This window comes from Neoarius graeffei, chromosome 8 (genome assembly GCF_027579695.1).
Source record: "Neoarius graeffei isolate fNeoGra1 chromosome 8, fNeoGra1.pri, whole genome shotgun sequence".
Lineage (NCBI taxonomy): Eukaryota > Metazoa > Chordata > Actinopteri > Siluriformes > Ariidae > Neoarius > Neoarius graeffei.
The window spans coordinates 27,838,548-27,860,180 of NC_083576.1; the positions used below are offsets into that span (position 1 = coordinate 27,838,548).

General features: G+C 41.7%; 1 protein-coding gene across 5 annotated transcripts in view; it reads left to right on the forward strand.

Moving 5' to 3' along the window:
* abcb7 (ATP-binding cassette, sub-family B (MDR/TAP), member 7) overlaps window positions 1–21,633 on the forward strand; it is a 172,016-nt gene that overhangs the window by 128,449 nt on the left and 21,934 nt on the right. For all 5 annotated transcript variants that reach the window (XM_060927517.1, XM_060927518.1, XM_060927515.1 and 2 more), the window contains 6 exons: window positions 47–134; window positions 3,032–3,206; window positions 7,632–7,789; window positions 12,966–13,129; window positions 13,250–13,379; window positions 17,044–17,215. In XM_060927517.1, coding sequence (XP_060783500.1) covers window positions 47–134; window positions 3,032–3,206; window positions 7,632–7,789; window positions 12,966–13,129; window positions 13,250–13,379; window positions 17,044–17,215 — 887 coding nt within the window. The remainder of the gene's footprint in view (window positions 1–46; window positions 135–3,031; window positions 3,207–7,631; window positions 7,790–12,965; window positions 13,130–13,249; window positions 13,380–17,043; window positions 17,216–21,633) is intronic.

The following is a 21,633-nucleotide window of genomic DNA, read 5'->3' on the forward strand; positions in this document are numbered from 1 at the left end:
TTGTAAATGTTAAACTCTCCTTGACATGCTACGTATTTCCGATCAGGACCCAGTACAGGATAGCAATGAATAAGGCGGATAATGAAGCAGGCAATGCGGCCATCGACTCGCTCCTTAATTACGAGACTGTAAAGGTGAGTCACCCTTGTCGTCCCAGCCATGAGCCACTGGTACAAATATTTCTTGTGTGATAATGTCATGTTTAATTAGCTTGCTTAATTCTGTGGCACTTTAATATGCAACCCAGAAATAAAGTTAATCTGCTTTTGGGATTTCAATGCAGAGTGCAGAATGAACCAGTTTATGTGATGGGAGAATATTAACTCTCTTTAGAAATCTTGTCTCCTCTGCATTAGTCTTTAACGTTCACCACTGATGGTCTTCATTAATGCCCCTCAGCTTCTTTGTCAGATCTCCACTTTTTTCTCCCTTTAGGTTTTCCCTGTGTTCTGCCTGCTTTTCCAACCCTTGTTGTTAAGCTCAAATGTATGTGTATAAGGCTTTTTTCCAAGTCACTGATGTCAATGCAGCTGGATTTAGTATCACTGTATGCCAGCATGCATACATAATTAGATCACCACCCACTCCTAATCTGTTCTACTCTCACAAAAGCTCCTGCAGAACATCAAAACACATTCACACTTTTCTTTCCTACACATTTGTCTCCTCTATCCTTTGAGCACATTTTCTGACAGTAGAGAAATTGTAGTGATACTCCTCTGTTTGCTCCTTGATACCTTTCTCTCCCATTGCTAATTGGCACAGGATGTTCTTGTTAAGTTTGTCATGATCTAATGAAATATTTTGATTGTCATTACGTTCCAATTGATTTTTTTTTATCATGTTGCCAGTGGAGGCAGCCATACACAGTGATAATGCACTAATGAAGCCAAGTAGCACACTGCATGGAGCAAAACGGGTCTCAGAACATTGTCAGTGTGGACCAGTATTGGAGAGACTACTTCTGTCATTTTCACCGATGCTTTTTCTAATCATGTCATCAGCAGTTATGTTGATAAGACTGATCCATCATTAGCTGCGTTTATCACCTCACCTCTGTCACATTTGGAAACTAATTAATATAGCTGTGATGCAGTTCTATTTTTGAACAGCAGTGCAAGGGTAGTCATTGTTTTCCTTATCTCTTTATTCAGCTTTCTGATTCTTCAGTACCTCTCTATGTGGCTTTTAAGCCACTGTTGAAATTTGTACATTTGTTAACTAGGTACTACCTTGTTCAGAAATTTGCCTGCACCTCCACAGCATGTTTTAGGTAGAAGAGCACAAGACTCTATTATTCAAGATTGAACGCAAGTCTCTGAAGCCCTTTTTACACAGATATTCTGCTGTCTGTCACAGAAAGCTAGGTTCGCCAATTTTTTTTCTTGTGGGGGGGTTAACAAGGAAGAGAGGAGTGGAGAGACACGTGCAAGCAAAATGTTTGTGGATCAGAAATGTGCTGGAGGAGAAAGTGAAGAGAAGTAGGAAGAAACAATTTGAGGCAGAAAGTCACGTGGATCTTGGATGCCTTAGATGGAGGTTTTTGTTTGTTTTTTGTCAAGTATGTTTTATTAAAATTATGCCGCTTTTCCACTACAAACGTGGCTGAGCCGTGCCATGCTGAGTTGGGCTGAGTCGAGCTGAGCGGGGCTGTTGGAGTTGCATTTCAACTACAACCACGCTGAACCATGCTGGCTGGAAGTGGGTGGACACATTGGGTGGAGTTAGCGAAAGTGGGTGGACGTCAGGTGATGTCGTTAAGCAGCGCAAACAGTGACATCAGTGATCTTTTAAGCGGTAGTCTCACGACCCGAATAGTAAACAATAAACATGGAGGACATGGAGTCGTTAGTGTTGCTGGTCTTGGTTCTGTGGCTTGTTGTCACAGACAACGCCAACAGATACTGGCAAGAGCGTATAGATGAGGCGAGGCGCATAAGGCTTCAGAAATTCTCGTAATTCGTAATTCTTCTCCTTCCGGGTTTGCGGTGTTTACAGATCCCAGCGTGCTCGCGGGGCGTGTGTGGGCATGTGAGGACACTCCTCCTCACCAATCAGTGCACAGGGGAGTGTCTGCTCACGTCCCTAGCCTCACTCGGCTCGCTTTGGCTCGCTTCAGCCCCACTCCAAAACGGTGCGAGTTTTAGGGGCTAAGCAGGGCTGAAGCGAGCTGAGTCGTGCTGTTTTTTGGTAGTCGAAACGCGAGCCGTGTCGGGCTGAAGTGAGCTGAAGTGAGCTGAAAAAGGGTAGTGGAAAAGGGCCATTAGTTTGCATAGTGTAGGACAGAAAACAGTAGACATTTTCATTATGAAGAAAGAAAAAGAGGGGAAAAAAGACGTACTACAAATGGTGTTCTACTTAAGTAAACGCACAAGTACACTGTTAGTATACACTCCCTCCCAGCCCCTTCTGTTCAGAACATTATCGTATATGTCGATACATGTAGTGATGGAGAATTAAGGACAAAACAAGGTAAAAAGTGATAGTGGACAATCATTTATGCAAGAAAAGTCGGCTACGGGTTGTTTAAGGTAACAGACAAAGGGCAGCCAGATCTTGTTAAATTGCAACTCTATTCCTCAGAGCAAACCTTATTTTTTCAAAATGGAGGGTGTCAGACATTTCTTTGAACCACATCTTAAAAGTGGGAGCCTATAGACGGACATGTTTGAATTTGTGCTGGTCTCGGACATTGAGACAGATGTCGATTCTGGCTCTGTTACTACCAATTGTTCTGGCTCAGAGGTGGAACAACAATGCTGTTCCATATTTGGACGTTTTATACAGGCATAAGATTCCTGCCTTGAACAGGCTGTGTAAAAGTGGATTCAGATAATTGTTTACTCAACAGATAGATAAAAGTTTATATGGCTGCTTGCAGATGATAAAATATTGACTTTGGAGAGGGGCTTTTTTGCTATTCGTCCTTGCATGTAGCTCTGAGTTTCAGTACACATCCAGCCCTCCAGCTAGCTCCTGTATCCTTTTGTGCTTGTTTGTGACTGTCACACTCCCCCCTTTTTTTCTTTAGTACTTCAACAACGAGAAATATGAAGCAGAGAGATATGACAACTTTCTGAAAATCTATGAGTCCTCTTCATTGAAGACTACCTCGACCCTGGCCATGCTAAACTTTGGACAGAGCGCAATATTCAGCATCGGGCTTACGGCTATCATGGTGCTAGCTAGCAAGGGCATAATAGCAGGTGAAAATTCTAAGCACACATTAAATATTAAGCATTTTCACATGCATTAGTAAATTGTCCAGTATTTTTAATACAATCTCACTGCTGGACACACATTTATTATCTAGCCTATTGGGCAAGTAAAAGCTCAAGTATGGTGCCCATTCCTATGTATTGATTGCCCAGAAATTTAATTGATTAGGCTAAAACATATTATCATACAGTGGGTACGGAAAGTATTCAGACCCCTTTAAATTTTTCACTCTGTTTCATTGCAGCCATTTGCTAAAATCAAAAAAGTTCATTTTATTTCTCATTAATGTACAGTCAGCACCCCATCTTGACAGAAAAAAACTCCCAGAAATGTAGAAATTTTTGCAAATTTATTAAAAAAGAAAAACTGAAATATCACATGGTCATAAGTATTCAGACCGAGGATGTGATTCTTCCGGATTTTTCCGGAATTCCGGATTTTCAGGCATAAAAATGCGACCCTCGTGAATCATGCAAATTCTTTTTTTTGGGGGGGAGGACCACATTACCACATTATCCATAGGCAACTCCAATGAGCCACGCGTGCGCATAATAACCTACCCTAGGTTAAGCGGTACCAATAATAATAAAAAAAAAAAAGCCCATTATGCATAACGTGAGAGTAACCTTTATGTGACCCGAGTCTTGAAGACTTGAACAAAGTTAGCTAGCTAGCTGGCGTCGTTAGCGTTACGGTTAGCTCGGCCAGGAAGCACCGGACAACAGGCTGGAGACAGAGCGGGGTTTTTGTGAGCGTCGTTATCAACACCTACTATAGGAATGCTGCCCACCGGAGGCCACTCAAGTTTTGGATGAGGGTAGAGCCTGAGGGTTTGCTAAAGCAGTGTGAGGGAAGAGTGAAGGTGCGATGCTGGGGCAAAAGGAGGCGGCGCGGGGCGCTGAGGGTTGCCGGACGGAGTTCCGCGCTCGGCCGCTTCCAGCCCTCAGGACACTCGGGGGCTGCATGCTGCTCCTGCTGCTCCAGGCGGCCCTGTGCCTCGCCAGACCCAGCGGGATAATCAGCACCAACAGCCATAACAACCACCCGAGTGTCAACGTTTACATGAGTGAAGATGAGGTGAAGAAACTTCTGGGTGAGTGTCTGTGTGTGTGGGGGGGGGGGGGTTCCTCTCTCAGTCCATGTTGGCTGTGTGTGTGTGTGTGCGCGCGCTAAAGCAGCCTGGATGTAGAAACACATTACACTGTTAGCTTGCAAACTAATTTAATACTTTACATAAGTACACACGAGTGAAGTTAGGAATTAATCAGTTTGTTAATTCATCAACAGTTTTGTTTTCCAGGTAGTAGTTTTAAAGTGTGTCCCAGTTTGAATTCACTGGAAATTGTAGTTAGATAGATAGACAGACAGACAGACAGACATCTATAAACGAGCGCTATTACGCATGCGTATGAACAGGCCGAATCCCAAATGGCTCCTGATTGGAGACGGAGTGCACTACTGTAGAAGCCTTTTTATACTTTCTATAGGGCGGTTTTGGAGAGAGCTGGGAGGCATTTGGGATTCAGCCGCAGCTAGCTGCTCTTTTGTTAATAATAATAATAATAATAATAATAATTAACTGAATCCCAAATGCCCCCCAGCTCTCTCCAAAACCGCCCTATAGAAAGTATAAAAAGGCTTCTACAGTAGTGCACTCCGTCTTCAACCAGGAGCCGTTTGGGATTTGGCCTGTTCATAATCATGATGATAATTATATGATATAATTATATAATAATAATAATTATTATTATTAGACTGCACGGTGGTGTAGTGGTTAGCACTGTCGCCTCACAGCAAGAAGGTCCTGGGTTCGAGCCGCGTGGCCGGCAAGGGCCTTTCTGTGTGGAGTTAAACTGCTCACCTTGAATTCCATTTGGCCATTAACGGGGTGCTGAGTCATTATAACATCTCATGGGTAAAGTTCTCTGAAACTGTCTGTTTATACCACACCACACTGCTGCCGTGTTGCATTATGGGTCTATATATTTTCCTGCTTTTTTGTCCTTGGCCAATCACATCCCTGCAGACCCTTTGCTGTGACACTCATATTTAACTCACATGCTGTCCATTTCTTCTGATCCTCCTTGAGATGGTTCTACTCCTTCATTGGAGTCCAGCTGTGTTTAATTAAACTGATTGGACTTGATTAGGAAAGGCACACACCTGTCTATATAATAAGACCTTACAGCTCACAGTGCATGTCAGAGCAAATGAGAATCATGAGGTCGAAGGAACTGCCCAAGGAGCTCAGAGACAGAATTGTGGCAAGGCACAGATCTGGCCAAGGTTACAAAAGAATTTCTGCAGCACTCAAGGTTCCTAAGAGCACAGTGGCCTCCATAATCCTTAAATGGAAGAAGTTTGGGATGACCAGAACTCTTCCTAGACCTGGCCGTCCAGCCAAACTGAGCAATCGTGGGAGAAGAGCCTTGGTGAGAGAGGTAAAGAAGAACCCAAAGATCACTGTGGCTGAGCTCCAGAGATGCAGTAAGGAGATGGGAGAAAGTTCCACAAAGTCAACTATCACTGCAGCCCTCCACCAGTCGGGGCTTTATGGCAGAGTGGCCCGACGGAAGCCTCTCCTCAGTGCAAGACATATGAAAGCCCACATAGAGTTTGCCAAAAAACACATGAAGGACTCCCAGACTATGAGAAATAAGATTCTCTGGTCTGATGAGACGAAGATTGAACTTTTTGGCGTTAATTCTAAGCGGTATGTGTGGAGAAAACCAGGCACTGCTCATCACCTGCCCAATACAATCCCAACAGTGAAACATGGTGGTGGCAGCATCATGCTATGGGGGTGTTTTTTCAGCTGCAGGGACAGGACAACTGGTTGCAATTGAAGGAAAGATGAATGCGGCCAAGTACAGAGATATCCTGGAAGAAAACCTCTTCCAGAGTGCTCAGGACCTCAGACTGGGCCGAAGGTTCACCTTCCAACAAGACAATGACCCTAAGCACACAGCTAAAATAACAAAGGAGTGGCTTCGGAACAACTCTGTGACCATTCTTGACTGGCCCAGCAAGAGCCCTGACCTAAACCCAATTGAGCATCTCTGGAGAGACCTGAAAATGGCTGTCCACCAACGTTCACCATCCAACCGGACGGAACTGGAGAGGATCTGCAAGGAAGAATGGCAGAGGATCCCCAAATCCAGGTGTGAAAAACTCGTTGCATCATTCCCAAGAAGACTCATGGCTGTACTAGCTCAAAAGGGTGCTTCTACTCAATACTGAGCAAAGGGTCTGAATACTTATGACCATGTGATATTTCAGGTTTTCTTTTTTAATAAATTTGCAAAAATTTCTACATTTCTGGGGGGGGGGTTCTGTCAAGATGGGGTGCTGAGTGTACATTAATGAGAAATAAAATGAACTTTTTTGATTTTAGCAAATAGCTGCAATGAAATAAAGAGTGAAAAAATTTAAAGGGGTCTGAATACTTTCCGTACCCACTGTATATTGTTTGTACCTTTAACAAAAAGTCAGTAAGATGTTGGCAAATGTTTCAGCTATGAGCTGGGCTGTTCTCTCATTTACCACATAAAATATATTATTCTATACACGTTCACTGGATATGACCAATCTGCTCTGATTGGCTACTCTGCTACTAGGCTATCAGGTCATATACCGTAAGTAGAGAAAAACAAAATGGCGGAGCGTGCTGCTGAACCAACCAAGGACAAAATAAAAACTTTACTTGAAACCAAACCCCCAAAATGATCAAGTATTTAAAAGAAACAGAAATGGCTAAAAGATTATAGCCAGCCCCACCCCATCTCCTGTTCCACGCTCCAGCCCAGTCATTGGCAGCAATGCACCTTTAAGTTGGCTTGCTAACTGCCAAAAAACCCTAAAGAAAAGAGAACCCCAAAAATACAAAAAGGTAACAAAATATGGAATAAGTATTTGAATGTATCTTTTTTTCATTAATTATTGTTATAGCATTTTTTCACAAATTGCTACTGTCATTTCGCCAGTTCGTTTACATTCTAAGCGGAAATGATTTTGTTGGACGTTTTGTGTAAAGTTTTTATTGATTGAATTTGCAAAAAATAAAAATGTTCTGTTTTTCAAAATCCAGTGAATGTGGATAGAATAAAACAGTTATTCAACTCAATCTCATCATACATGGTTGATAGCTACGCGCCTTGTCAGCTATCAGCTCATGTATGACTCGATTTTGTGGAATTATTTGAGTCTGGCTAATGTCTTTAGTTTCTCTTGATATGGTTAACTGCAAGCAGGAGAGTTATAAGTCAACTTTGCATTAAATTTTTTCACGTTGTTTTGTTAGTGTTTCCACATGCCTGTGTGTCACCCATACATACTAAATTAATCCACCTGTTAAAACTTTGCCTGCAATATTAATTTCTAATTTCTTTCATTATTGTTCTTGATTCTGAAAGGAACCATGACTGTGGGAGATCTGGTGATGGTAAATGGACTTCTCTTTCAGCTGTCAATGCCCCTCAACTTTCTGGGCACAGTGTACAGAGAGACCAGACAGGCTCTCATTGACATGAACACGCTGTTCAACTTGCTCAGTGTGGATACCAGGATTAAGGTAGACTGATACTGTACATTGCACAAACACTGCTACACAACCACTGCATTTGTTTTATTTGTTAATGTGGTGGTCTTGGTTGAGCCAATTCACTGTAAATGTTGTTGAATTGTTCATGTTAATATTTGCAATCCCAGCTTCATCAGGATGTTATTGTTCTACCTTTCTTGAAATGCCAGTGCTTTTTGCAGCAGTAACATGACTCTTTCTGTGGATTTGCACATTATAAATTTGCATAGCATTTTCTTTAGTATTCATTTTAATCGCCACAAGGTTTTTTTCTCTCCTCTTTGGAGGTGGAGAGTTGAAATGCATTTGCAGTTGTTGAAGCTCATTCTTCACTGGGCTAATTCTGCATGGAGCCTATAATTATTTTGAATAAAAGCTGGTTAATTGTTCCCAGTGATAAGTAATGTGTTGCAGTTGTAAATCCCCACCCATCCAGTGCCTCTCTGGATGACTGACCAGCCCATCAAACCATTACAGGGGACTTTCATTTGATTGGAATGTTATTTGAATGTTGAATTAGCATAAACTTGCCAAATACTTCTGTTGCATCTTGATACAGTAGATGTCTTTTTACATATTTACAGATGCTGGCTTTTTTTTAAACATTGATGCACGATGCTGGCTTTGATGATGTCACAAGGTTAAAATTTCTAAACTCACCTAAAATTTGGCCTTATTTTGTTTAATATGATGGATATTTTTTAAATATGCTTCAGATGTGCACAGGTTTCTCTTTTTAATAATGATGTGATTTCTCAATGTTTTTATTATAGATTCATTGACACATTGTACTGCTGGAATTGGGTCATTCCATGTCAATTCACACACCCTCCCCAGTGACACCTCTTCAATTTGCCTGATATTTATTTTATTAGTGCCTTATGATGTCAAAAGAGAGAATCCAAAATTTTAGCTTCCTAGCTCGAACAGTTTTTGAATTTTGGCCCTTCAAAGTTTGGGTGCCACGCCCACTTTTGGGGTCCGGGAATTGTACACTTAAATTGCAAGCATTTTTGGAGGCCCATATCTTTTGTTCTAAGGGGAATATAGACCTGTAAATTGCTATATCTATCTATTCTGGCCCTGTCTATCAGATTGTGCACCTAAAAATAGCACAGGTTTACTAACTTTAGAGATATTAACCCCTTAAAAGTGGATTTTTTTAAATGACAATTTTTTTTTGACATTTTAGGGCTCCATATCTTGGAAAGTTTTTGTGTTGATGGGGTTTAAACTGATTTGTCATCATATTTGGGAACTCTACTGTGTACTTAGAGAGTTTCAGGGCACTCAGAGCTTTGGTGGGGGTACAGGAGGGCCCCAAATATGGCTTCGGGACAAAATTACAGTTTGGTACATCCTACTTCAGGCCATTAGTTGGCATTGTGGGCACATGATGACTGGAATGAGCCTTTAACCCTATCAACAGACACCTTTTATCAAACTTTTAAGCCAATAAAAACTTTGATTATCCAACTCCTTCAATATAAACTAAGCATTTGTACAGTGGGGCAAAAAAGTATTTAGTCAGCCACCAATTGTGCAAGTTCTCCCACTTAAAAAGATGAGAGGCCTGTAATTTTCATCATAGGTACACTTCAACTATGAGGGACAGAATGGGGGGAAAGAATCCAGGAAATGACATTGTAGGATTTTTAATGAATTAATTGGTAAATTCCTCGGTAAAATAAGTATTTGGTCACCTACAAACAAGCAAGATTTCTGGCTCTCACAGACCTGTAACTACTTCTTTAAGAGGCTCCTCTGTCCTCCACTCGTTACCTGTATGAATGGCACCTGTTTGAACTCGTTATCAGTATAAAAGACACCTGTCCACAACCTCAAACAGTCACACTCCAAACTCCACTATGGCCAAGACCAAAGAGCTGTCAAAGGACACCAGAAACAAAATTGTAGACCTGCACCAGGCTGGGAAGACTGAATCTGCAATAGGTAAGCAGCTTGGTGTGAAGAAATCAACTGTGGGAGCAATTATTAGAAAATGGAAGACATACAAGACCACTGATAATCTCCCTCGATCTGGGGCTCCACGCAAGATCTCACCCCGTGGGGTCAAAATGATCACAAGAACGGTGAGCAAAAATCCCAGAACCACACGGGGAGACAGAGTGAATGACCTGCAGAGAGCTGGGACCAAAGTAACAAAGACTACCATCAGTAACACACTACGCCGCCAGGGACTCAAATCCTGCAGTGCCAGACGTGTCCCCCTGCTTAAGCCAGTACATGTCCAGGCCCGTCTGAAGTTTGCTAGAGAGCATTTGGATGATCCAGAAGAGGATTGGGAAAATGTCATATGGTTAGATGAAACCAAAATAGAACTTTTTGGTAAAAACTCAACTTGTCGTGTTTGGAGGAGAAAGAATGCTGAGTTGCATCCAAAGAACACCATACCTACTGTGAAGCATGGGGGTGGAAACATCATGCTTTGGGGCTGTTTTTTCTGCAAAGGGACCAGGACGACTGATCCGTGTCAAGGAAAGAATGAATGGGGCCATGTATGTGAGATTTTGAGTGAAAACCTCCTTCCATCAGCAAGGGCATTGAAGATGAAACGTGGCTGGGTCTTTCAGCATGACACTGATCCCAAACACACCACCCGGGCAACGAAGGAGTGGCTTCGTAAGAAGCATTTCAAGGTCCTGGAGTGGCCTAGCCAGTCTCCAGATCTTAACCCCGTAGAAAATCTTTGGAGGGAGTTGAAAGTCCGTGTTGCCCAGCGACAGCCCCAAAACATCACTGCTCTAGAGGAGATCTGCATGGAGGAATGGGCCAAAATACCAGCAACAGTGTGTGAAAACCTTGTGAAGACTTACAGAAAATGTTTGACCTCTGTCATTGCCAACAAAGGGTATATAACAAAGTATTGAGATGAACTTTTGTTATTGACCAAATACTTATTTTCCACCATAATTTGTAAATACATTCTTTAAAAATCAGACAATGTGATTTTCTGGATTTTTTTTTCTCATTTTGTCTCTCATAGTTGAAGTGTACCTATGATGAAAATTACAGGCCTCTCTCATCTTTTTAAGTGGGAGAACTTGCACAATTGGTGACTGACTAAATACTTTTTTGCCCCACTGTATATGGTACTGTTTTTGCATATTCCAGTAGTCTCCTATCAGATGCAGGAAAACTGGCAACAGTAAAGAGACCTTTCTGCCTAGAATATACAACTTTATGGCAGTCATCATTTAGTGACAAACCAATCTTGCAAGTATTTTGTTCCATCTTCCATGAGCAGGGGATTTTTTGGTTAACAAACTGACACCGAATATTGGTGCCTTCCTCTCCCTACAGTGGCCTTATTGAAACAATCCTCTTTTCTCTGTGAATTCAGTTTAGATATTTATAAGCAAGCAAATACTCAGCTTGGGAGCCTTTGTGTGATGTCACAGTTTGTTACAAATTAATTTTACTTTGTATACAAAATAATTGTTACAAAAGTGAAACATTTGTTTACAGATATCTCTTTTTGGTTTTTTTAATGCTAAATGTTCATGAAAATACCAGTGGGTTTGAGCCATATGCTCAAGACTTTGATATTGAAACAACCAATTATTGTAAGTAATGAACACATAGCATAAAACTGTTAACATTTAGATGTCTTTATGATCAATAAATGAAAAATATATAGAGTTCCTCATGAATACCCTTGCCCCCTTCATGTTTATAATGATTATAATAAAATAATCTTTTTTATATATATATATATATATATATATATATATATATATATATATATATATATATATATATATATTTATATATATATATATATATATATATATATATATATAATTTCCCCTTTTTACTAATTGATATGCTAATTTTCCCCACATGAGTGGCTAGGGGCCCCTTCCCCTTTTCTTGAAAAAAAAACCCCTGATGAGTGTAGGTTTAACTTCCAGATTGGATGTCAGAATATATGTAGTAAAGCAACCAGGATGTTTTTCTTGGGATCATCCCCTTGTTTGCATCTTTCCCTTTCCTGTTTGAAAGATGCATTTAACAGAGTGTATAGTGGTCAGAGTTTGGTTGGATACAGGGAAAGGTGTCAAATGTAAAAAAAAAAAAAACACAGCATCGTGAAACAGCCGGGAAAGGGTTTATCCCTTGTAATTGCCAATATGGGGTATTGGGTATAAATAATCTTCCCATAGATTAAAACCACTATATGGGTGTGCTTTTACTACCTTAAACATGAATAGGCAGTCAAAACAACAGTTGACCTACTTTCCGGACTTATGATTTTTCAGAAAATATGCAAAAATAGTACCATATACAAATGCTTAGTTTATATTGAAGGAGTTGGATAATCAAAGTTTTTATTGGCTTAAAAGTTTGATAAAAGGTGTCTGTTGATAGGGTTAAAGGTTCATTCCAGTCATCATGTGTCCACATGGCCAACTAATGGCCTGAAGTAGGGCGTACCAAATGATAATTTTGTCCCGAAGCCATATTTGGGGCCCTCCTATACCCCCACCAAAGCTCTGAGTGCCCTGAAACTCTCTAAGTACACAGTAGAGTTCCCAAATATGATGATAAATCAGTTGAAACCCTATCAACATAAAAACTTTCCAAGATATGGACCCCCAAAATGTCAAAAAAAAATTGTCGTTAAAAAATCCACTTTTAAGGGGTTAATATCTATAAAGTTAGTAAACCTGTGCTATTTTTAGGTGCAGAATCTAATAGACAGGGCCAGAATACATAGATATAGCAATTTACAGGTCTATATCCCCCTTAGAACAAAAAATATGGGCCTCCAAAAATGCTTGCAAATTAAGTGCGCAATTCCCGGACCCCAAAAGTGGGTGTGGCACCCTAACTCAAAAAACGATAGAGTTAGGAAGCTAAAATTTTGGGTTCTTTCATTTGACATCATAAGGCACTAAGAAAATAAAAATAAGGCAAATTGAAGAGGTGTCACTGGGGAGGTTTTGGGCATTTGTGTGAATTGACATGGAATGACCCAAATTTCTCAACTTGAATGTTTTGAGTAGCAGGTCAAGGATGAAAAATGCCAAGTCCCCCCCCCCCCCCCCCCCCCCCCCCCCCCAAAAAAAACTGCTCAAATGTTAATATATTTTTATTTTATTTCATGAATCGATAAACCCATTGTGTGCTTTCTGTGTTACAGGAGAGAGACCTGGCCCCCCCACTGCTTATTACCCCACAGGAGGCCTCCATCCTCTTCGAGGATGTCTACTTTGAGTATATGGAGGGGCAAAAGGTCCTCAATGGGGTTTCCTTTGAAGTACCAGTTGGGAAAAAAGTGGCCATTGTTGGTGGGAGTGGATCTGGGTAAAAGCATCACTTCTTTAGCTCTTCACCACCAGCTTCTAGGATGTCTTGTTTTCTGATGTTTCTCTCGTACATTTTGCTAAACTTTTTTTTCCCTCTTTTTTTTCCTATTTTAAATAGGAAGAGCACCATTGTACGGTTGCTGTTTCGCTTCTATGAACCCCAACGAGGTAACATCTATATTGCAGGCCAGAACATTCGAGATGTCAGCCTGGAGAGCTTAAGAAAAGCTCTGGGTGTGGTACCTCAGGTGAGTTTTATAAAAATACTACAATTTCTCTGTTACAGTTATACTGCAATAAATATTTTATTCTTCCCCTGTGTCAAACTATACTTGTTCAGTTAATATAAATAAACTCGTAGCATTGATCTCAGAGCCCAGTAATTTTCTTGGGGGATCATAGTCCCAATATAAATTGCAGCATAAAACCAAGTTGTCTGTTGTTGGCCAGACTCTACTGTGTGTGCATTTGGTTATGGCCTTCATACATTGGGGATATGATGAATAAATTAAATGAAAATGTGAAATATTCACCTACGAAAATTTCACATTAAAACTATTCACACTGGTGGCGATGCGAATTTGTGACAGTTGCAACACTTGTTTGAATTAAAGGTCCGAATAGATTTTCACCAGCTCATTCTTCAGAAAAAAGTATGGATTCAATCTCATCCGGTGGTGGTGATATTGTCCACCTCCTCCTCAATCAACAAAAGAAGAGGTTTTTTTGGGAACATCCTGTTTTACAGGGTAGAGAAAGAGATGATTTCCACTGCCTTGTTCAGGAGCTGAATCTTTACTACAGCTGGTACTGGGCATATTATGGTATGTCTGTGGGACATTCTGTGGCCCTTCTGGGGATACAAGTGGACTGCAAGTGATCTGAGGAGGCAAAGGACCCGGCCTATCACCCCTATTGACCCAGAACAGTATCTGGTATTTTGTCTGAGATTGGCCAAGTTGTTGTATAGCTTACAGTAAGTCTAGTATAGTGTACATTTTGAATATGTAGGCATATGTAAAATATTTATATTATAGCCTTTCATTAAGCACAAAGTCTTTCACAACACTGCCCTATCTGATTGTCTGTCTGTCTGTCTGTCTAGCCATCTATCTATCTATATGGCTATCTATCTATCTTGCTATGCTATAGCAGTTAACCAAGAAGGGCAAGAATCTGTCTACTCCTGTCACCTAAGTCACCACATGACGACCGTTCCATACAGAAAAACTGACCTCATTCCAAAATAATGTCGTTTTTTCACTGCATAATATTTGCATTTTGTGTGAAAGTACTCATGCCGGGCGGCACGGTGGTGTAGTGGTTAGCGCTGTCGCCTCACAGCAAGAAGGTCCTGGGTTCGAGCCTCGGGGCCGGCGAGGGCCTTTCTGTGTGGAGTTTGCATGTTCTCCCCGTGTCCGTGTGGGTTTCCTCCGGGTGCTCCGGTTTCCCCCACAGTCCAAAGACATGCAGGTTAGGTTAACTGGTGACTCTAAATTGACCGTAGGTGTGAATGTGAGTGTGAATGGTTGTCTGTGTCTATGTGTCAGCCCTGTGATGACCTGGCGACTTGTCCAGGGTGTACCCCACCTTTCGCCCGTAGTCAGCTGGGATAGGCTCCAGCTTGCCTGCGACCCTGTAGAAGGATAAAGCGGCTAGAGATAATGAGATGAGATGAGTACTCATGCCCCTGGTGTGTAAAGACCCTTATTTGAAGAGTGGGATAAAATTGACAGGTGCTATCCTCTAGACACTACTGGAATTCTGGCAGAATTGACACTGTTATTAAGGCAATGGGGCATAACCAAGTATTAAGGGAAAAATTACACTTGTGATGCTTTTTTTTTTTTTTTTTGGTCTGGGGAGCTTATTTGAAAAATATGCAACATCAGCAGATAGAAATTAAACCATGCATGGCATTAAAGAAGTGAATGCATAAATACAGAGACAATTTGATGAAGCATGGAGCACAAATTAAGAGCACAAATGTAGCTGGAGCACAAATTAAGAGCACAAATGGAGTAATGCTAGCTGTAGGAGTAAACACTACAGCTTGTGTGCCACTAAGTATTAAGCATGAACACAGCAATAATCATTATACTCATTGATGAGCCTCATTTGCCAGAGCAGACCTGCTGAATTCCCTTGGCATTTATCTGGAAACTTATGCCGCTTTTCCACTACAAACGCGGCTGAGCCGTGCCGTGCCGAGTCGAGCTGAGCGGGGCTGTTGGAGTTGCATTTCGACTACAACCGCGCTGAACCGTGCTGGCTGGAAGTGGGTGGACACATTGGGTGGAGTTAGCGAAAGTGGGTGGACGTCATGTGATGCCGTTAAGCAGCGCAAACAGTGACATCAGTGACAGTGGCGGAACAAGTCAGAGCCGGGCCGGGGGCGGGGCAAATGACCGGGCCCTTTATTAAAGCTTATCATAACATCATTTTAGGCTACAAAATGTCCGCAACTGCGGTGTTTACCAATTTCAACACTACCGGGTGCAACTATGTTATTTAGTACATCAAGTCCTTCAAACGAACATGTAACTCAGAAACAAAAAACATTAGGATACTGTACATGGCTCATAATAAAACATCAATAGCCTATACTGCGCACATTATTTGAAGGGCATACGAATGAGCGCTCAGAGGTTGCAACGCTGACAGGAAGAGTCAGAAATAAAAGGAGGGCGGCGCAAACCTCACTGAATGCACTGTGTTTACCAATTTCAACACTCCGGGGTGCAACTATGTTATTTTGTACATTAAGTCCTTCAAACGAACATGTAACTCAGAAACAAAAAAAAACATTAGGCGACATACTGTACATGGCTCATAATAAAACATCAATAGCCTACTGCGCGCATTATTTGAAGGGCATACGGCGAGCCTTGCGCTCCGCGAACTCGTCCACGATGCTCTATGTCACTGATTCAGTGAGCTTTTCAGCGGTAGTCTCACGACCCGAATAGTAAACAATAAACATGGAGGACATGGAGTCGTTAGTGTTGCTGGTCTCGGTGCTGTGGCTTGTTGTCACCGACAACGCCAACAGATACTGGCAAGAGCGTATAGATGAGGCGAGGCGCATAAGGCTTCAGAAATTCTCGTAATTCATAATTATTCTTCTTCCGGGTTTGCGGTGTTTACAGATCCCAGCGCGCTCGCAGGGCGTGTGTGGGCATGTGAGGACACTCCTCCTCACCAATCAGTGCACAGGGGAGTGTCTGCTCACGCCCCCAACCTCAGTCGGCACGGTTTGGCTCGCTTCAGCCCCACTCCAAAACGGTGCGAGTTTTAGGGGCTAATCAGGGCTGAAACGAGCTGAGTCGTGCTGGTTTTTGGTAGTCGAAACGCGAGCCGTGTCGGGCTGAAGTGAGCTGAAGCGAGCTGAAGTGAGCTGAAAAAGGGTAGTGGAAAAGGGCCATTAGGCTAATAATGGTGTAATCCAACACTGTTTATATCCTTTTGCCTGATGGCACGTGCTCATGCTGTAATGATAACATTCAGCGAATTTGGTATCTCAATACTCAATAGCAGTGTCCTTTGCAGATAAATATCGATTATTAAGAGACCAAAACTGATAACATTATTATGCATTATCTGTATTATTAATCATCTTATTATTTTAACAAAGGAAGCAAATAGTTTGTAAACTGGATATTCAGATCTTATGTGAAGATTTCTGCCAAACAAGAGTTTTAAATAATGCACTTCTGAATAATGATCATAGCTGAGTTCAGTTTTTTTTGTTTTTGCTCAGTGGTGAAATGTACAAGTCTCAATATTGAACTCGGACCTATTGATCTTAATGCAGAGCCCTTGGTAATAGAAATTTTGAGAGTTTAATACAGTATAGATTTAGCCTTAATAAACAACTGATGCAAACATTTGATTTTTCTCTTTGGTCTTAAGGATGCAGTCCTCTTCCACAACACCATCTTTTACAATCTGCAGTACGGGAACATCAACGCCCCGCCAGAGGAAGTATATAGAGTAGCCAAGCTTGCTGGCATCCATGATGCCATCCTCAAAATGCCTCATGGATACGAGACACAGGTTGGAGAGCGAGGCTTGAAACTCTCAGGTACAACAAACGTCAGTAAAGCGCACATTCTTTAAGGAGGCTTTTATGGTATGAAGCTTGTGAGGGACAGGTAGTTTACATCATGTTAACATGGCAGCATAAATTTTATTATTTATTAGTGGCATTTGTGGCTTGAAATGTTATTTTTGGTTTGACATGGAGATAAAGCTGTGGATTGAGATGGACAAATCACTAATTTGTAGATTTTTTTTTTTCCTCTGAGAATGGAAAAAACAGACTTTTACAGAAATTTTCATTTCAGTTTAACCTTAATTCGCTTCATGGTAGTGCAAAGGACCTCAATGCTGTAATTATAACACAAGCTACATGTTGGGGGGGTCTGCGTGATCTGCTTCATTCCAGTCCACACATCCCTCACATTGTTCTGTTGGAGTTTGGCCTCCAGCTTCCTCCTGTAGGTGTCTTTACACCCCTTAGTTTCTCTCAGAGTTCATGCTGCACTATCCTCAGTTTTTCACCGTCTCCAGATCTGAACACTACCTCCTTCTTGTTTAGAAGTGCTTTTAAGTCACTGGTGATCCATGGCTTGTTGTTAGGGAAGCAGTATACAGTCCAGGTTGGCATGGTAGTGTGTTCACAGAATCTGATGTATTCTGTGATGCAGTCTGTCATGTCGTTGATATCCTCCCCATGTGGCTCACAGAGTACATCCCAGTCTGTTGACTCAAAGCAGTCCTGCAGTGCCTCAGCAGCCTCCTCAGTCCACCTCCTCACTGTCCTTGTGTGGAAAGGCTGCCACTGAACAAGAAGGACATACTTAGGGGTTAGTAGGACCAGGTTGTGATCAGATCTGTCAAGGGGGGGGAGGGCTATGGCGCTATATGCATCATTAGCATTTTCATGCAGAAGATTCAAGGTTTTTTTTTTTTGTCTCTAGCAGGCCAGTCAACATATTGGTGAAAAGTTGATAGTGTTTTGTCCAGTGGAGTATGATTAAAATCCCCGGTGATTACTGTAAAGGCATTGGGATATTGAGTCTGTAACTTAGAAACAGTGGAGTTGATGATCTCACAGGCTACCATTGTATCAGCTGATGGAGGAATTTAAGCAGTGATGGCAATGGCAGACGTGAATTCCCGAGGCAGATAATAGGGACACATCCCCACAGCAAGCAGTTCAATTTCCAGGTTACAGAGACGTTCCTTCACATGCACATGTCTGGGATTACACCACCTCTCACTCACATACAGTGCAGTCTCTCCTCCTTTCTTCTTACCACTGCTAGTAACATCCCTGTCTGCCCGAACAATACTGAAGCTGGGTACCATCACGCTGTGGTCTGGGATATACAAGTGCAGCCATGTCTCAGTGAAACACAAACCACTGCACTTGCAGTATTCCCACTGGGTCTTGATTGACACGGCGAGCTCATCCGTCTTACTTCTGAGAGACCTCATGTTCCCCATAATAATCGCTGGAACAGCAGGTCTGTATTTCCTCTCCTTTACTTTCAGCTGAGCTCCAGCTCTGCAACCCCAGCGTCTCCTCTGCAGCTCGGCCGGGATTTCAGGCCTCGCTCTGGGCAGCAGCACCTTTACCAGATTTGGACTACAGTTATCGTACACAAAAACAGAGACCATGGCTTTCAACGTTGACGAATCAATCAAGGCTCAGAAATCCCTAATCACTGTGAATAACATCAACATCAAGAATGTCAGGGAGTTTCGCTGCTTGGGTCATCTTATTAGATGTTGATGTTGATGTTATTACCAACACCGCAAAATCGTCTGCCGCGTTGCATTCAAGAATTGCTTCTGCTTTTAAAAAGTGGGATGAGCTGAAACGCTGTCTAACGGACAGAGAAATCTATCTGAGCACACGTATGAAGATTCTTACAGCTTGTGTGAGATCCCGCCTACTATATGATATTCAGGCGTATGACTTATCAGCTGCTGATCTCCAAAAGGTCGAAAATGTGTGGAATGGCTTCTTAAGGAAGATGGTATTGGGAGGCTTCGCGAGAATAAATGCTCCATCGCGCAGCCAGCGCAAAAAGGATGTAGACCCAGCTACGTAAGTCGAAGGACAGCTCGACTGGGCGTTCAAAATATCAAATGAGCAATTACATGAAATCACTAAATCTCATTCTATACGTGACTATTGCCATGTACAGTATTTAAAATACATGGGCCATGTATGCCATATGGAAAACAATGCTCTGCAGAAGCAAGTCCTGTTTGATAAAAGAGCATCTAACAAAACATGGACAAATGTTGAGAAGCTGCTAGATATTGACTACCATCAGGCAAGAAAGAAAATGATGAATAACAAGGACTTTACGCATCTGCTGGAACAGCACTTCCCTGAGCAAATGCACCCCAAGGCCAAGTGCAGGCCCTGAGGGAAAAGATGATGATGATGAGCACAGGTTTATGCAGCACGTTCAGCTGGTCGCATGTGTAAACAATGCTCTCACCATTGCTTCTGTTACCCTCTGTTGCCAGTAGTGACAAAAATACTACAAAAACTGAAAGAAAAAGTCTGAAATAGAAAGTAGCCGTTGTCTCACAGTACCTGTGATAAGTGGCTGAAAGGATTACACACAGATATGGACAGAAGTAACAAAAAAATACAAAAAACTAAAAAAAAAAAAAAAACGGTAGCTGCTGCAACAGGTTGCCACCCAGCACGTCGCCATCATGTTAGAAGAGTTATTATAAGAAAACTTTTGTAACATGGTCAGCTCATGACCCCCAGAATTTAAATTTAACTTTATGCCGCTGCATTCGAGAACTCAACAGTCTCGACTCTGAAGAATAGTTACCTGAAAATGCATTAAGGTGGTTTGAATGCAACAATACTTCTGTGGCGAACATCATACATCTAAGAAATGAGCTTCATTTCGTCCAACTACAGGCCCACACAAAATTTCAACAAACGAAAGTCGGAGACTTTTTCAGTAAAAACCAAGGATTAAAATGTGCTGCGTTATGTGCTGTGCCTGAACTGTGCTTGTTGCACAGTAATCATTGTTCTATTCTTTAAACACTTCTCGTTTACTTAATACATGCAGTTAATTATTCCACAATTGTCCATATTCTTCTCACTGCTATTGTAATTTTATAATGACTTGTAATTAACTCGGCGGTGCTGCTACGCTGTATAGATTTATGCTTACATGGGCCAAAACTTGCATTTTTAACACCTTGCAATGCAAACATAGGATGTCACGATAGAAAAAAAAGTTTTGTAAATAATACATTTATTTTATGTATGCATATACATGTAAATAGGGGCGGCACGGTGGTGTAGTGGTTAGCGCTGTCGCCTCACAGCAAGAAGGTCCTGGGTTTGAGCCCCGGGGCCGGCGAGGGCCTTTCTGTGTGGAGTTTGCATGTTCTCCCCGTGTCCGCGTGGGTTTCCTCCGGGTGCTCCGGTTTCCCCCACAGTCCAAAGACATGCAGGTTAGGTTAACTGGTGACTCTAAATTGACCGTAGGTGTGAATGTGAGTGTGAATGGTTGTCTGTGTCTATGTGTCAGCCCTGTGATGACCTGGCGACTTGTCCAGGGTGTACCCCGCCTTTCGCCCGTAGTCAGCTGGGATAGGCTCCAGCTTGCCTGCGACCCTGTAGAAGGATAAAGCGGCTAGAGATAATGAGATGAGATGAGATACATGTAAATAAAATTTATTTCAATAACATACATAAGCATCCATTGCTCTAATCCAGGACAGGTGCATGTAATCAGTCTTTGAGGTGCAGAAGCGCGCAAGTGAGAGTTCGAACCGTGCCAGGTGCGATTGCGCGGATGTGACAGGCAGCAAAATATTTTATTATGTGCTGTTTATTTAATTGACAGTCAATATTAAAAAAAAAAAGTTATCAGCATGGTAAAAACAATCGTAGTTCTTGTAATTTCTTTATCGGATATCTGCAGGAGACTGATTTCTCTAAAAAATAAAGCTCATAGAATGTTTTCTACTCAAGCCATGACAAATTTTCCAGAATCTTACAACACAGATCATCGTAACATGATCAGATTCTTTGGATCCCAATTACTGTGTTATAACAGCACTCCACTATACTTGTTTGTTAGTTTATATTAATGCACTTATCTAGCTAACTAGCTCACTGTGCTTTATTACATTTATTACAAACCATGGGACTGGGCCACTCACTGGAGCTTTTACTTGCCCAGTAGGCTAGTTAATAAATTTATGATTAGTCCATCTCGATTGTTCATACAGTTTAACTTAAAGGGGCCAGCTCACCCTTCCCAGAAGCCTCTGCTCCAAGTCGCCATTTTCACATCCATGGATATTCCACTGTTTGAAAAACAATTTGGTGATATCCTAAGCCATAGATCACAAATTGTAACTTAAAATTGAAGATATTTTTTCAAACTAGTTATATTTCATGGGTAACCATGGAGGAAAGAAAATATCAGGTGTACAGAA